At 45.0% G+C, this 17,222-nt stretch overlaps 1 protein-coding gene across 2 annotated transcripts; it reads left to right on the plus strand.

Annotated features, from left to right (window-relative positions):
- The first annotated feature begins 1,407 nt into the window (after window positions 1-1,407).
- On the plus strand, window positions 1,408-16,099 carry LOC112259225 (envoplakin-like). Of its 2 annotated transcripts, XM_042327639.1 has the most exons (21): window positions 1,408-1,558; window positions 3,423-3,522; window positions 3,738-3,892; window positions 3,981-4,104; window positions 4,411-4,542; window positions 4,643-4,684; window positions 4,858-5,127; window positions 5,269-5,364; window positions 5,458-5,568; window positions 5,671-5,817; window positions 8,274-8,428; window positions 8,516-8,613; window positions 8,765-8,937; window positions 9,049-9,227; window positions 9,376-9,514; window positions 9,664-9,857; window positions 11,387-11,537; window positions 11,652-11,735; window positions 11,851-11,958; window positions 12,079-12,171; window positions 12,284-16,099. In XM_042327639.1, the coding sequence occupies exons 1-21, from the start codon at window positions 1,515-1,517 to the stop codon at window positions 15,779-15,781; spliced, it is 6,093 nt and encodes a 2,030-aa protein (XP_042183573.1). In that variant the 5' UTR covers window positions 1,408-1,514; the 3' UTR covers window positions 15,782-16,099. The 2 variants fall into 2 exon arrangements, with proteins under 2 accessions (XP_042183573.1, XP_042183574.1); XM_042327640.1 differs by lacking the exons at window positions 1,408-1,558; window positions 3,423-3,522; window positions 3,738-3,892 and having other exon boundaries at window positions 3,985-4,124.
- Window positions 16,100-17,222: the final 1,123 nt, after the last annotated feature.

Genomic DNA, 17,222 nt, shown 5'->3' on the forward strand with positions numbered 1-17,222 from the left:
CAGCGGTAAGTGTACTCTGAATTCCTCTCTGAGACCTTGACTCCTTATACTAGGGGCGGCAGGTAGCCTAGTGGTTAGAACTTTGGACTTGTAACCAAAAGGTTACAAGATCCAATCCCCGAGCTGACAAGGTAAAAATCTGTCGTTCTGCCCCTGAACAAGGCATTTAAGCCGCTTTTTCTAGGCTGTCATTGAAAATAAGAATTTGTTCTTAACTGACTTGCCTCGTTAAATAAAGGTAAAAATATATATAAATACCAAGAGTGGTAATTCAACAGGGCGTGTGTCTGATAATCACTCATACTCAGAAGCCTAAAAACTTTAACCTACTGTACTGTAGTGTCTGATACTGTACCCGATGGCTAAGCTACAAACAGAATACAATGCAAACCAGCACGACCACTCACTTTGGTCTGCACAGTTTTGACTTCCTAAAATAAAGGATCAATGGTGATGTCAAATGCTTGTCACGTTTTGTTTATTATCTTAGGTTGTTGTAAATAGGCCTGTTTTAACTTGTCCAGTTTCACTGCACCCTTTCTGTAGTGGGCTAGCGTGTCAGGCTAACACAACATTTAAATAGGTGTCATCACATTACTACAAAAAGCTGTTACATTTTCCTTGCATATTTTTGTGATATTATTACTACCCACAGATCACACCCCCTTAGTCTGATACTCTCTAAACATTATTGACCTTCACTGTTTGCTTGTTGGGTGGATAGCACAGTCGGGATGTGGTGTGCCCAACCTTCAATAAAGGTGTATGTAGTAGTAACTATTCCGATTCTTGTCGGATATGTTTTTATGCCATGTGAACTTTGGGCATTGTTTGGCATTACACTATAGCCTTTTGGTGTTCTGGCATTTCATCCCAAATATGTCTAGAATCTAGATATTCTGGTTGTAATGACAACTAATCAGTGGTTTAATGTCATTACTAGATAATTCAATCTCCAATGTTTCAAGGTGGGAATGAATTTAGATTGGTTTGATTGAAGTCAGTAAATGTGAGTGAGTTGCACCCTGGAATCTAACAGGGGACTGGCCCTGCCACATTCCAGTGTTTCTCCATTGGAAGGCTACCAATGAGGAATCACACTGTTATAATAATGTGTATCTCTTAGTGTTGATTCCCTTGATTTAGAAAAGCAGTGCCTATTCAACATTGTCTATAACAAAACTATCTTTATTGATTATGCCCAGGTAAGACAAAGTAAATATATTAAAAGATAGGAATGCAGGTGTGTAGGAATGGAGAGAAAGTGAGAGAGACAGAGAGAGCGAGAGAGAGAGTGGGATGGAGAACAGGAGAGAGGAACAGGTCTACCCGGTCTGTTCCTCTGGTCTAGTGCCTTCATGATGACACACCTGTTCATTGGGGTGGAGCTGAGGCTGGTGGCTGCTCTTTAACTAGAGAGAGGAGACACGGCTACAGAGAGAGGTACAGCGAGGAGAGGGAAGTGAGGAGTAAGGTCATTTCACTGGGACTGACAGAACACACAGCCTCCCAGGATGTTCAGCAAAAAGAAGGAGTACGACCTGGTGAAAGTGGCCCAGTGAGTTTGCCCTCCGTTGCCTGAACTTTGATGTGTCATGATTCCTTCTCTTTGCTTCTCTTTTCTCTGTCTCTTATTTCTCTTTTTCATTTCATCTCAGCCTGCTTGTATTCCCTGTAGGGGCGACCTGGAATCTAGTCCACTGCACATGTGAGCATTTGTTGACTGGTCTTTTCTATGTCCAACTTGGAATGATAGTGTATTTTAAGAGTCTGCAGTTTTCCATGAAAATGCAGGAGATGATTTAGATGAAGTATCAGATTTGATCTATGAGCACTTAGTATTGGTAACGCCTCATTGCTACCTTACATAAGTGTAAAATCAATCTTATCTGCCACTGATTGATGATGAGACAAGACAATCATTTCTGTAGTAACTGTCACAATTTGTTAACTTTACTGAGAAAAGAGTAATCTCACTGGTTTTTGGACTGTGTTGTATGTAACCACTGATGTGTGCCTTTAGCAATGGGGTGTGACATTAAGGTGCATTGATCTTCCACATCGCTCTCAGTATTCAAAGATGGCTGGTCTGACTAATTATGTAGACAGAGCAACAATAGCTCTGATGGATAATACTATGTTACACTAAAGTGGCCTGGCCCGGTAACAAAGAGCCCAGAGCACATAAAAGCACTGTTTGAAGAAGTCTGATCTCACAGAAGTGAGTGACAGACAGCAGATGTGGAATGTGTTTCGTTACATTGCTGGAACACTCAGGATTTATGTTTATATAGAGAAGAGGGTATGTACTGTGTGTTCTGTTGCTTCAACAGGTTCTATCAGATTTGTGTATATACAAAGTTGCGTAGAGATGAATAGATTATATGTTTTTGTGAAATATGTACTATGTTCCTTTCAAGTGTGCCTTGATAAATCAATAATCTGAGGATTATGTTTCAGTTCCTTTACATCACTGAACACTGTGTCCCTCACCACATGCAGGAACACCCTCCACATCACTCCTACACTGGGGTGTGTCTTGGAGCGACAGGGTGTAGAGTCTGGATCCTTTTCAGCTCTCTATCTTATAGAACCAGCAGGGTGACTTTTAGGTTTCCCTTTAGTGTCTGCCTGTCACACTCCCACTCACCCTGACATGTGTGTGTGCTGTTTGCTTTGGTATGGTAGCTATGCATTATCTAACTCCTTTTAAACTTCTTTAGGATGTGACAGGGTATGACAGGATGTGTCTGCCAAACCTAGATGGCTTCTACAGCTATGTGGACTTTGTCATTTTACCACATATACTAACAGAGATAAGCAGTTGCCTAAATGACAGTAAATCTCTCCCCCCACTATCACTATTCATTTATTGTCCCATTGGAATGTAATTGCATTCATCAGCTATTAACTTGGATCAAAGCTATTCATGGGGACATCAGTAGAATTCCATGTGCTATGTCACCCATTCACTGTAAATTCCTGAGGACACTCCTCAATAATCTATCAATGTGAGGGTGTGTACGAATAAATAGCTGACTTTCATAACAGCGACTACGAGTAGGAATGACAGAACAATAAGTACAAGAACATACAGACTTAAAGATGTGTTGATTGCTAGATGAGTGTAGATGATTGACAGTCCTTTGTGGAGTTGGATGGGGGAGGCTGAGGAATACTTTTTGTTCTGCCTGAGTCTGGTTCTCATTTTGATTATTGTACCAAACCTGGAGTCTGGTTCTCATTTTGATTATTGTACCAAACCTGGAGTCTGGTTCTCATTTTTGACTATTCTACCAAACCTGGAGTCTGGTTCCTGAACATTCAGGTTGCTCTACTGATCTCTCTTAGATAGGCCTACTAGTTTCAACAATGTGCCAATTACACTGATGTGAATGGAGGTTTGTCTTTTCTCTTCCCAGGAGCCAAGGTAATGATGTGGCTGTGCTGGTGGCGCGCATGCAGAGCAATGCAGACCAGGTGGAGAAGAATGTGCTGCGCTCTGAGGAGCTGATGGCTGTGGTAAGAGGTCCTACCATCCCTACCCACACACTGCCTACATACACAGTTATACGTACACTTTTACCTAACACGTTACAATGCCCAACTTAATGAAATACGCATCCCTTAATTCCACTTGATCAAGTAAAAACTTTTCAATCCCCCCACAGATATTTTATCAATGTGCAATTCAACACAAATGTGTCATGATGAGTGGCTTTCCGTTTCTGTTCCAGGACACAGTGAATGACAAGAAGTACAGGCCCTTACTGCACCAGAAGGAGAATACAGAGATCCTAGCTGAGGCTGAGGGGCTGCTGAAGGATCTGTTCCTGGATGTGGACCGGGCCAAGAAGCTTTCACACCCACAGGCTGGAGAGATAGAGATTGAGTGAGTTCCAGCAAGAACACACACACACACACACACTCTTTCCCTCTTTCAATATGCCTCTTATTTCTCCTTTTTTTCTGGTCCTCAGTGTGAGAAACCTCCATGACCGCTGGTCAAAGGACTGTACCATGTACCGGGACCTGTATGAGGCAGTGCAGGAGGTGGAGCTCACTCCCAGGATTGACTGGTCTCAGGTGCTGGAGGAGAAACAAGTGAGCCTGCCATATCCTTGGTAACACTCTATTCAAGACCAGTATGACCGTAAGATGGTACTGTCCTGCCATTATGTAACAACTTTGGTTGACCACCGCTTTCTGCTAGTGCAACCAAACCTTTGGTATTAGCTCCTAGTTGCTTGGCGTAACATATCTTTCTCAATGTAGTAGTAGTGGTACAAAACTTTATTATCCCTAGGGGGAAAACAGACAAACAAAGTTAACAAGACATGTGGTCGAGGTAAACATACAGCTGAACTCTAGAGGATTTACTGTACCTGTGTGTTGTGTTGTGTGTTATAGAAGCAGATAAGTGCAGAGAGGTACGGGCCCAACCTGTCTGATGTGGAGAAGCAGATTGCCTCTCATAACATCCTGCACCAGGAGATCGAGGCCTACAGCTCCCAAATGAACCGCAGCAGCACTGGGTCTCCGGTAACGACTACAAAGCCCGCTGCTTTCTTCATTCTGAATCTCACCAAAACTAGGGATAAACTCGAAACAATGATTATCATGGTTTGTTTTCTGTCCACAGGCAAACTTGTCTACCATTCAGAGACAGTACACAGATCTCTTGGTGAGTCCAGAAGTTATGTAATACATCTGTGTGTGCATTAAAGTATGGCTCTGACATGTCAAAGGGGCTCAGAATGCTACACTGTTGTGGTTGTATTTGAACCTTCAACCATCGTTGACTATAAGATAGTCCAGGTGTGACTGATCTGTCTCTCCCCATGCTGTGTGGTGCAGGAGGCCTCCCTGTGGAGACACAGGTACCTGGCCTCTCTGTATGACTACATGCAGGGCTGCAGTAAGGAGCTGGTCTACCTGAGCGAGTACCAGGAGAGGATCCTCAGGAAGGACTGGAGCGACCGCATGCTGGACCCCCCAGGGGTGCGCATGGAGTACGAGAAGTTCAAAAACAACACTCTGCTAACACATGAGAGCGAGACCAACCAGCTACAGATGGATGGGGATCGTCTCGTTGAAATGAAGCACCCTGCCAGCTCCACAATACGGGTATGTTTATATGGCTACAAAATATAAACCTTTCCCATTGTAATAACTTAAGTATAGGACTTTGAGTTACTCACCACATGTGTTACTCACCACATCATCTACTCTGATCTTCCCTGGGGCAATATGCTTGGTTTGTCTCAGGCACACAGCGACGCATTGCAGAACGAGTGGCAGAGCTTCCTAAACCTGTGTATCTGCCAGGAGGTACACCTTGACAACATAGACAACTACAGGAAGGTAGTCATCTCTTAACCCTGGGAAAGGACGTTTCTTATGGCTCGTTGTCATGGCTCAATGTAACATTGCTCCTATGTGTGTTCCTACCTACAGTACCAGCTGGATGTAGAGACCGTGTCTGAGTCCATGAAGAGACTCAACTCTAATCTGGACCCCAAATCACTGAACAACAAGAACAACCCAGAGATCCTGCTACAGCTTGAGGTGAGATGTGGTTTATACTTTGTATCTAAGTTCAGTCGTTTCTATGACGTACAGCATTATTTCAATATGTTCTCTAATATCTTCTGTACCTCATATCCTCAGGGTGATGAGAGAGCGATAGAGAGGAACGAACAGCGCCTCGTAGCCCTGAGGGAGTTCAGCAGCACCATCGCCCCTCTGAAGCTGCGGCGTCTCCGCCCCACCAAACCCACCCCTGTGGTGTCCCTGTGTGAATGGACCAATGGAGAGGTAGAAAATAGCTTCATAGAATAGCATTGTGAGAGTTCTGAGAAGTTAAAGGGCAAGCAAAAACATCCTATGGCGTTCTGCATTAGCATCGAACAGCCCCCGTGATATGCAGCTGTTCAGGGAAGCTAGAAACCATTATACACAGGCAGTTAGAAAAGCCAAGGCTAGCTTTTTCAAGCAGAAATTTGCTTCCTGCAACACTAACTCAAAAATGTTCTGGGACACTGTAAAGTCCATGGAGAATAAGAACACCTCCTCCCAGCTGCCCACTGCACTGAAGATAGGAAACACTGTCACCACTGATAAATCCACCATAATTGAGAATTTCAATAAGCATTTTTCTACGGCTGGCCATGCTTTCCACCTGGCTACTCCTACCCCGGTCAACAGCACTGCACCCCAACAGCAACTCGCCCAAGTCTTCCCCATTTCTCCTTCTCCCAAATCCATTCAGCTGATGTTCTGAAAGAGCTGCAAAATCTGGACCCCTACAAATCAGCCAGGCTAGACAATCTGGACCCTTTCTTTCTAAAATTATCTGCCGAAATTGTTGCCACCCCTATTACTAGCCTGTTCAACCTCTCTTTTGTGTCGTCTGAGATTCCCAAAGATTGGAAAGCAGCTGCGGTCATCCCCCTCTTCAAAGGGGGGGACACTCTTGACCCAAACTGCTACAGACCTATATCTATCCTACCATGCCTTTCTAAGGTCTTCGAAAGCCAAGTCAACAAACAGATTACCGACCATTTCGAATCTCACCATACCTTCTCTGCTATGCAATCTGGTTTCAGAGCTGGTCATGGGTGCACCTCAGCCACGCTCAAGGTCCTAAACTATATCTTAACCGCCATCGATAAGAAACATTACTGTGCAGCCGTATTCATTGATCTGGCCAAGGCTTTCGACTCTGTCAATCACCACATCCTCATCGGCAGACTCGACAGCCTTGGTTTCTCAAATGATTGCCTCGCCTGGTTCAACAACTACTTCTCTGATAGAGTTCAGTGTGTCAAATCGGAGGGTCTGCTGTCCGGACCTCTGGCAGTCTCTATGGGGGTGCCACAGGGTTCAATTCTTGGACAGACTCTCTTCTCTGTATACATCAATGAGGTCGCTCTTGCTGCTGGTGAGTCTCTGATCCACCTCTACGCAGACGACACCATTCTGTATACTTCCGGCCCTTCTTTGGACACTGTGTTAACAACCCTCCAGGCAAGCTTCAATGCCATACAACTCTCCTTCCGTGGCCTCCAATTGCTCTTAAATACAAGTAAAACTAAATGCATGCTCTTCAACCGATCGCTACCTGCACCTACCCGCCTGTCCAACATCACTACTCTGGACGGCTCTGACTTAGAATACGTGGACATCTACAAATACTTAGGTGTCTGGTTAGACTGTAAACTCTCCTTCCAGACCCATATCAAACATCTCCAATACAAAGTTAAATCTAGAATTGGCTTCCTATTTCACAACAAAGCATCCTTCACTCATGCTGCCAAACATACCCTTGTAAAACTGACCATCCTACCAATCCTCAACTTTGGCGATGTCATTTACAAAATAGCCTCCAATACCCTACTCAACAAATTGGATGCAGTCTATCACAGTGCAATCCGTTTGGTCACCAAAGCACCATATACTACCCACCATTGCGACCTGTACGCTCTCGTTGGCTGGCCCTCGCTTCATACTCGTCGCCAAACCCACTGGCTCCATGTCATCTACAAGACCCTGCTAGGTAAAGTCCCCCCTTATCTCAGCTCGCTGGTCACCATAGCATCTCCCACCTGTAGCACACGCTCCAGCAGGTATATCTCTCTAGTCACCCCCAAAACCAATTCTTTCTTTGGCCGCCTCTCCTTCCAGTTCTCTGCTGCCAATGACTGGAACGAACTACAAAAATCTCTGAAACTGGAAACACTTATCTCCCTCACTAGCTTTAAGCACCAACTGTCAGAGCAGCTCACAGATTACTGCACCTGTACATAGCCCACCTATAATTTAGCCCAAACAACTACCTCTTTCCCAACTGTATTTAATTTATTTATTTATTTTGCTCCTTTACACCCCATTATTTTTATTTCTACTTTGCACATTCTTCCATTGCAAAACTACCATTCCAGTGTTTTACTTGCTATATTGTATTTACTTTGCCACCATGGCCTTTTTTGCCTTTACCTCCCTTCTCACCTCATTTGCTCACATTGTATATAGACTTGTTTATACTGTATTATTGACTGTATGTTTGTTTTACTCCATGTGTAACTCTGTGTCGTTGTATCTGTCGAACTGCTTTGCTTTATCTTGGCCAGGTCGCAATTGTAAATGAGAACTTGTTCTCAACTTGTCTACCTGGTTAAATAAAGGTTAAATAAATAAATAAATAAAAGCTAATGTCCTGTCAATTGACAGCTGTAGCACAATATAATGATGCAAACTCCTGTCACCCTTAGGACTCAGTGTCTCAAGCAGAGAAGCTCATGCTAAAGTCCAACTTAGACGATGAGAACTGGGAGGTCCAGACCAGCACTGGGAAGACCAAAACCCTGCCTGGGGCCTGCTTCCTGGTCCCACCGCCAGACACCGAGGCCCTTGAGAAAGTGGAAAGGTAAAGAGAGAAAAAAAGACTCCTTATTACAATGACTCAACTTAACCACCATCCCAGGTGAACTGTAATGTGTGTTTGTGTGTCCAGTCTGGACAGAGAGCTTTCTAACCTGAAGAGAAAGAGAACTACTCTGATGGCCTCCCTGAGGAGCCCCGGTGTGGAGGTGGTGCGCTCAGTGAGAGCAGGTGAGTGGAACATCACCCCACTTGCTAAGAACTTTAGCAGAAATCACTTAGTTTGAACTCACAGTGGGACCCTAGTCGATACAGGGGACTAGACTCAGTGTGGCCCTCTCCTGTCCCCTTATTTCTCACTGTGCCCTCTGCTTGTCCTCAGCCCCTGTGGCTAATGCCCCAGTGGACCCAAAGACCACAGTGCTGGCCAGCCAGCTGGACAAGATCAGCAAGAACCTGGACAACAGTGAGAAGGACATTCTGAGCCGGCTGAGGGCCCCTCTGGATCGCAGTGACCCCACATGTGACCTGGTCAACAGGCTGAAGGAGCATGAGGTGAAGGGATTGTTTTTTTTATTTCAGACCACTGCAGCCTGCTACATAGCATCATTATAATGGACAGTGTGGTTCCAGAGTGTGATATCCATGGTGTGTTTTGCCCTGCAGAGGGCCATGCTGACTGTTAGGAACCTGGAGGCAGAGAAGGCAGCGGTCCAGAGAGATATGGATCCCATCCTAGCCCAGAAACCCCTTGGGCCCACCACCTCCTCCCTGTCCCTCAAACTGAGTGGTCTTAACAACAAGTTTGACGACACCAACGTCCTCTGTGACCTGTACAACAAAAAGTAAGAATTTAGTTTACAATGTGAAATAAATAAAAACCTATGTAAAGGTTGTGTTAGCTATATGTTCCGATTTTTTACTTGTTTTTATTTTATTTACATCCAATTGCTCAAGATTATTCTCACTCACTAATTTTTTTATCTTGACCAGAGCCACAGCTTCCATGTTCTTGGAGAGGCAGATCAATACGGTGGACAACTCAGTCTCTGGCTTTGAAGAGCAGCTGGCTGAAGATGCTGCCATCCCTGATGTTCCCAATGTCCTCCAGACACGCATCCAGAAGCTTCAGGTAACAGTATTTCAGTCATATGACCACTTAAAGTTCATCACACATCATGTCATTATGATGGACTCTTTCAAGTTGCAGTGAGTGTTTTGTTTCGATTGACCCATCCTCTTTGATCAGTCCCATGTGTTTCTCCCTTGTCCTACAAACAGAACATGCGCAAGGATGTAGCGTTAAAGCAGGACGAGATGCTGAAGCTGAGCAGGGACTTGGAGTCCACAGAGCAGCTGAGCAGCTCCCTGCAGAAGGGCTTCCATGAGTACTGCCCAGACATCCGCCGCCAGCAGACAGAGGTCAAACACCTGAAGAACCGCTATGCCAACGTCAACAGTCAGCTACAGGAGAGGTGAGAACCCCATCTGTCCCACAGCTAAACTCAGCAAAAAAGAAACGTCCCTTTTTCAGGTCTTTCAAAGATAATTCATAAAAATCCAAATAACTTCACAGATCTTCATTGTAAAGGGTTTAAACACTGCTTCTCATGTTTGTTCAATGAACCATAAACAATTAATGACCATGCACCTGTTGAAGAGTTGTTAAGACACTAACAGCTTACAGATGGTGGGCAATTAAGGTCACAGTTATGAAAACTTAGGACACTAAAGAGGCCTTTCTACTGACTGAAAAACACCAAAAGAAAGATTCCCAGGGTCCCTGCTCATCTGCATGAATGTGCCTTAGGCATGCTGCAAGGAGGCATTAGGACTGCACATGTGGCCAGGGCAATAAATTGCGATGTCCGTACTGTGAGACGCCTAAGACAGCGCTACAGGGAGACAGGACAGACAGCTGATCATCCTCGCAGTGGCAGACAACGTGTAATAACACCTGCACAGGATTGGTACATCCGAACATCACACCTGCGGGACAGGTACAGGATGGCAACAACTGCCCGAGTTACACCAGGAATGCACAATCCCTCTATCAGTGCTCAGACTGTCCGCAATAGGCTGAGAGAGGCTGGACTGAGGGCTTGTAGGCCTGTTGTAAGGCAGGTCCTCATCAGACATCACCGGCAACAACATCGCCTATGGGCACAAACCCACCATCGCTGGACCAGACAGGACTGGCAAAAAGTGCTCTTCACTGACGAGTCGTGGTTTTGTCTCACCGGGGGTGATGGTCGGATTCAAGTTTATCATCTAAGGAATGAGCGTTACACTGAGGCCTGTACTCTGGATTGGGATCGATTTGGAGGTGGAGGGTCCGTCATGGTCTGGGGTGGTGTGTCACAGCATCATCGGTCTGAGCTTGATGTCATTGCAGGCAACCTCAACGCTGTGCGTTACAGGGAAGACATCCTCCTCCCTCATGTGGTACCCTTCCTGCAGGCTCATCCTGACATGACCCTCCAGCATGACAATGCCACCAGCCATACTGCTCGTTCTGTGCGTGAATATCCTGCAAGACAGGAATGTCAGTGTTCTGCCATGGCTAGTGAGGAGCCCGGATCTCAATCCCATTGAGCACATCTGGGACCTGTTGGATCGGAGGGTGAGGGCTAGGGCCATATCCCCCAGAAATGTCCGGGAACTTGCAGGTGCCTTGGTGGAAGAGTGGGGTAACATATCACAGCAAGAACTGGCAAATCTGGTGCAGTCCATGAGGAGGAGATGCACTGCAGTACTTAATTCAGCTGGTGGCCACACCAGATACTGACTGTTTCTTTTGATTTTGACTTTTTTCAGTTTATGTCTCAGTTGTTGAATCTTGTTATGTTCATACAAATATTTACACATAAAATAAACGCAGTTGACAGTGAGAGGACGTTTCTTTTTTTCTGAGTTTTTATGTCACAGTTATATGTCTTGTGTCTGTGGTTACTTCTGTGGTCTATGATATACTGATGCTTAATAAAAAAATCTATTGTTATAGAACGGTTCTGCTACAAGAGGCAACCAATAAGAATCAAGGCTTCCAGAGCTCTGTCCAATCATTGAACGTATTTTTGACCAACCTGCCTAATAATACGATCAATCCAAGTGATGGACTTTCTCAAATTAATTCCAAGCAGAACTCTCAGAAGGTTTGTGGGTTTATTTTTGTGTTATTTTATCTCTAAAATTGTCCCTGCTATGAACATCGTTAGTTTTCTGCAGTACATTCTCTTGTTCTTATTGTGTGTTTGCTTTCTTTTCAGAGAGTGGTGGAGGATATAAAAAGGAAATCAGATGATGTGGGCTTAGCAGTGAAACAGTCCCGTGACTTGCAGAATGTCCTCAATGTGAGTAAAAAAAACATATAATCAGAGCTACCATTAAAAATGTCCATATCCGTTGAAGGGTTTTGGTCAATGTTGTTCTTAAAAAGAGAAAATAAATATTCACCATGTCTCGTAGGAGTATGAGGCCAAATCTGATAAGTACCGTGGTACACTGAAAGATGTGGATGATGAAGATGCCAAAAGACGTCACACATCCGCCATGGCTGATGCTGTGCTTAAAAAGGTATTGTGGACCTGAGAGACTGCAACAATCCTCATCCTATAGTTGACTTAATTTGCATTCAAGTTTGGGCATTAATTCAAGATCCATGATCTGACTAGAGGCTGTATGTTTCTGTTTCAGGAAAGAGCTCTACTGAACCTCTACTTAGAGGTGTCTGCAGAGAATGATCAGCTTCTCAACAAGATGGGATTCGCTAAGAACATAATTGCCCAGGTATGACACAATTACTTTGTAAAACATCAACACAGTGGATTCTGTAATTCCTTATAAAAAAAACACTAGTATAGGTTAAACTATATTGTCCACTGTTACCTGCTCTGAACAGAATGAAGAGAAGGTGAGCCAGGTGGAGGTGAAACAGCAGCGGCAGCTGCAGAGCCAGCAGAAAGACCTGGAGGAAACAGACATTCTAAAGAGAGAGCTGGCGGATGAGACCACCAGGCGCTCCCATGCTGAGAATGACCTAGCAACATACAGAAAGAGGTTTATTTCACTGAAAAGCCGTAGAGGTGTGGAACGAATGGAGGAGAGGGAAGTTGTGCAGTACTACCGTGACCCCAAACTAGAGGGTGACCTGGTGTCCTTGAAGAGTCGAATCCAAGATGAGACTATAAAACACTCTGGCACCCAGACAGAGATAAAGGTTGTCAATGAGAATATCATCCGCCGGGAGACTGAGCTGACAAATGTCACACCTAGGCTGTTGACCAGGGTGTTGACTGAGTTTGAGAGGGACCCCCAGCTTGACAAGGAGGCCACCAAGCTGAGAGAGGAGATGCGCAAGCTGGAGCAGGAGGTCCAGGTGAGAGATACAGAGACGGTCCACATGAAGACTGAGATCACAGTTCTGGCACAGAAGAGACCGACTATCAAAGAGCGAGTAGTGAAAAAGGAGGTGGTGAGACTAGAGAAGGACCCAGAGATGCTGAAAGCAGTTCTGACCTTTCAGACCGAGATCTCAGAGGAGGGGTTAAGATCCAAGTCCCTCAATGATGACATATTCCGCACTAGGAGCCAAATCAACACACTTGAGAGGATCATTCCCACTATCCAGCCTAAGATTGTTACCAAGGTGCTGAAGAGGGTGGAACAGGACCCAAAACTCATTGATGAGGTTAAGACTATCCACACCAGCCTGGAAGAGGAGAACAAGATGAACAGTGATTTGATGAAGGAACTCACCATCCTCCAGATCCGCTACAGTGAAGTGGAGAAGGTGCGGCCCAAGCTTGAGGTCAAGGAGATCGTCAATGAGATCTACAGGGTGGACCCTGAGACAGAGGTGGAGCTGGTGAGGCTAAGGAAAGAGCTGCACGACTCTAATCGAAACCACACTGATCTGGAGAAAGAAATCGACTCAGTTATGGTAGATCTTAAAACTCTGCGTTCCCAGAAACCCAAGTCGGAGTACAAGGAAGTGACCCACGAAGTGATTAAAGAGGAGAAGAGCCCAGAGGTCATCAGGGAAATCAAGAGGTTGAATGATCAGGTTTCACTTCTGCGGGTCTCATATGACAGCACCCTGGATCTGCTGAGCCGCCTGCGCAAAGAGAGAGATGAATGGAAGGTCGAAAAGTCTAAGTTAGAGACAAAGCTTGTAAACAAAGAGGTAGTCAAATATGAAAATGATCCCCTACTGGAGAAGGAGGCTGACCGTCTGAGGAGAGATGTGAGGGAGGAAATCCAGCAACGACGCAACATGGAGGAAACTGTCTTTGACCTGCAGAACAAGTACATCATGGTGGAAAGGCAGAAACCAGAGGAGAAGATTGTGATGCAGGAAGTGGTGCGTCTTGAGAAGGATCCAAAACAACTCCTGGAGTATGAAAAGCTGAACAAGAACTTGGATGAAGAGGTTAAATCCCGTAGAAAACTGGAATTGGAAGTTCGACAGTTGAGAGTCCTGGTTGAGGAGAAAGAGAGAAATTTGGCACTGATGGACGACCGGCAAAAGAAGATCCAAGTAGAAACAGAGCTTAGACAGATCAAATCTCGCATCCTTGAGCTTGACAATACCCCTCAACCCATTGCGGAGAAGATCATTATTGAGGAAGTTCTCAAAGTGGAGAGAGACCCCAAGCTTGAGAAACTAACCAGTGGCTTACGCACAGACATGGATATGGAGGAAACCAACATCAGTCGGTTGGAAAGGGACATCCGAAACCTGAAGATCAAGTTGGACATCTTGCGCAAGGAAAAGTCCATTGAAAAGACTGTATATAAAGAGGTGATTCGGGTGGAGAAGGACGAGAATGTGGAGGCTGAGAGGGACCATCTCAGAGATCTAGTGTTGCAGGAAAGAAGTTCCAGACGGGATCAAGAAGATGAAATCCAGAGGCTTAATACCAAAGTGACCCGGCTCCAGACCACAATGTCAAGCACCTCTCATGAAGAAACAAGCATCACCCTCAATAGAGATTCCCTGATGAGAGAGAAGGAAAACTTCCTCAAAACACTGAGGACTTTGGAGTCTGAGAAACATGATTTAAGCATATCGTTCCAGCTGCAATCCAAGCTGATGAGTGAGAGAAACCAGATTAACAGGCAAAGGGGCTTCAAGATGGATTCTGAGGTACAACGTCTAGAGAAGGACATCCTGGATGAAAAAGACCGGATACACCAAAAGGAGACCTACATTATGGAGCTGCAGAACAATCTTAAGAAAGATGACCACTCTGAGACACACACCAGAGAGACCAACCTCTCCACTAGAATCAGCATCCTTGACCCCGAGACTGGCAAAGACATGTCACCATATGATGCCTACTTAGAGGGTCTGATTGACCGCAACCAGTACATCCACCTTCAGGAGCTAGAATGTGACTGGGAGGAGATCACCTCAATGGGTCCAGATGGGGAGACCTCGATTCTGCAGGATCGCAAGAGTGGAAAGCAGTTCTCTGTCAAGAATGCTCTAAAGGATGGCCGCTTGACTCAGTCCGATCTGCACCGCTACAAGGAGGGTAAAATGCCTATCTCAGAATTTGCTCTCCTGGTCGCTGGGGATTCCAGACCAAAGCCTTACATTGGTCCAATCGCAACACCAAGGACACCGACAAATACCACTGCGGCATCTTCTTTGAGCACAATGCCATCATCACTAAGGTCTTCCTACTCAAGTCTCACAAACAATAGATATGGCAGCAGTAGCAACCTGAATATTTCTAGCGGTGATGAGCTCTTCCCAATCTCTGGGGTGCTGGACTCCACCACCAACAGTCGTATGTCTGTACGTAGTGCCCTGACTCGAAACCTTATTGACCCAACCACAGCCCAGAAGCTCCTGGAGGCACAGGCAGCCACGGGTGGCATCGTCGACCTCAACAGAAAGGACAAATTCTCTGTTCACAAAGCAGTTGAGCTGGGTCTCATTGACAAAAGTCACATGCATCTGCTGCTGAATGCTCAGAAGGCCTTCACTGGAGTGGAGGATCCTGTGACTAAGGAGCGTCTAGCAGTAGGGCAAGCGGCTGAGAAAGGCTGGATACCTCAGGATAGTGCCGTGAGGTACATGGAAGCACAGTACCTGACTGGGGGGCTGGTGAACCCCCATAAAGCTGGTCGCATCAGTGTCCAAGATGCTCTTAACACCAAGATAATCAACAGCACAGTAGCCAAGAACCTCCAAGACAAGTCTGCCCACACCAAAGAGTTGATTGACCCCATCACGAAAGAGAAGATCTCGTACAAGGAGGCAATGGATCGCTGCAAAAAAGATGTCACTACAGGGCTCTTGCTGCTCCCTGCAGCCTCCAGCGGTGACTCCAAAGATGCACCATCATACTCCAACTATCGATTCCCTGGCTCCTACAGCCAAGTCTAGACATGTGGCTGACACACATGCCAGATCTAGAGAGATGCTACAGCTCCAGGTGCTAAATAGAAATTCACATCACAACAACACAAACACATGTTCTTATGTCTTTATGGTAAAGGTAGAACATTTTTATAGTTCTGATTGTTGAAGTCAGAAAATGTCTAGGTTGTACTGTACACATTTACCTGTTCTTTATTGATGCTATGATTCTCAAGAGTTGCTGTACACATAATTTAAATTAATGTTTGGTGAAGAGCTTTCTTTGATTTGTTTTTCAGTATTGTAAGAGCCATTTCTTCCAATAAACCTCCAAATAAGCACTCATTACATTTTTCAAAACAAGTGTTGGTCTCTGTGTATAATTACTCCCATATGGTGGTAATTGTTGAAGTTCAAGTTGTTTATTTGTCATATGGACAGGAACACATTGTGGTGTACTGTACACAGTACAAGGACATTCTTACTTGCATGTTCACCTTTAAACAATGCAACAATAATAGAAAAAGTGAAAAATAAATAAAATCAATTTCACTTCTGTGACCCAGCTGAGACCACATGATAACACGAGGATGTCCGTGTTTTGACATTCTCACGAGATGGCAGAACCATACAACAAGGTAGCATGCTAATGAAATACACAGTGGATTTAATCTGGAGAGTTTCTGTGCTGCTGTGTGTCCAACCGGAACGGGCCGTTATGCCAGTAAATAAGGATCTACAGATGTAAATGTCCCTCCCCTTGTCCTGGTGAGAGGTGAAAGGTGTTGTGGGGACTGGTGAGAGTCTCCTCTTATGGGATGTCTAGTAAACAGATTAGTTGGTTACAGACAGGGCTTTATGGGATTACTGGACATGAGCCTGCCTGGGGGAGGAAGTGGCCCCCTCCTGTAAGTGGGGTCGTAAAATGAGGTTGTAAAATTAGTGACCTGGTGCCATAACTGGTTAAAGTGATATAGGGATAAAAACAGAGCGATTACAAAACACAGCCTAGCTATGAAGAAGAATGCATTTGACAATGGTGAATTTTTCCATTAGGTCCAAATGTTACATTGTATTTTGCACTGGTTGGTGAAATGACTTACTGTGGTTCCATGCTGAGGTAGATGATCCCTAAATTCCAAAATTGAGAAACATCCATCAAGCAACAACTTGAATGCCCTGGTTGGCAGATTGATCATTGTAATACTGTTCTTTTAAACAGCAGTCAAAGGTCTAAGGGACCACTTTGTTGGTTTGTCCATGATGTCTGAATAACTGTCATGACTGAAACGACACAAATTATGGTGTACATTATGACGACAACTCACTCATTCACTAGCAGTACGGAAGATGGTGTGGCATGGAATTGTCCGTCCACCTCGATGAATGTACAGTAAGTATCACGACTCAGGAGAAAACCCAGATGCAGACAGTTCGAAGTAACAGAAGTTTATTACAAAAACGGGGC

Source organism: Oncorhynchus tshawytscha, linkage group LG09 (assembly GCF_018296145.1).
Source record: "Oncorhynchus tshawytscha isolate Ot180627B linkage group LG09, Otsh_v2.0, whole genome shotgun sequence".
Classification (NCBI taxonomy): domain Eukaryota; kingdom Metazoa; phylum Chordata; class Actinopteri; order Salmoniformes; family Salmonidae; genus Oncorhynchus; species Oncorhynchus tshawytscha.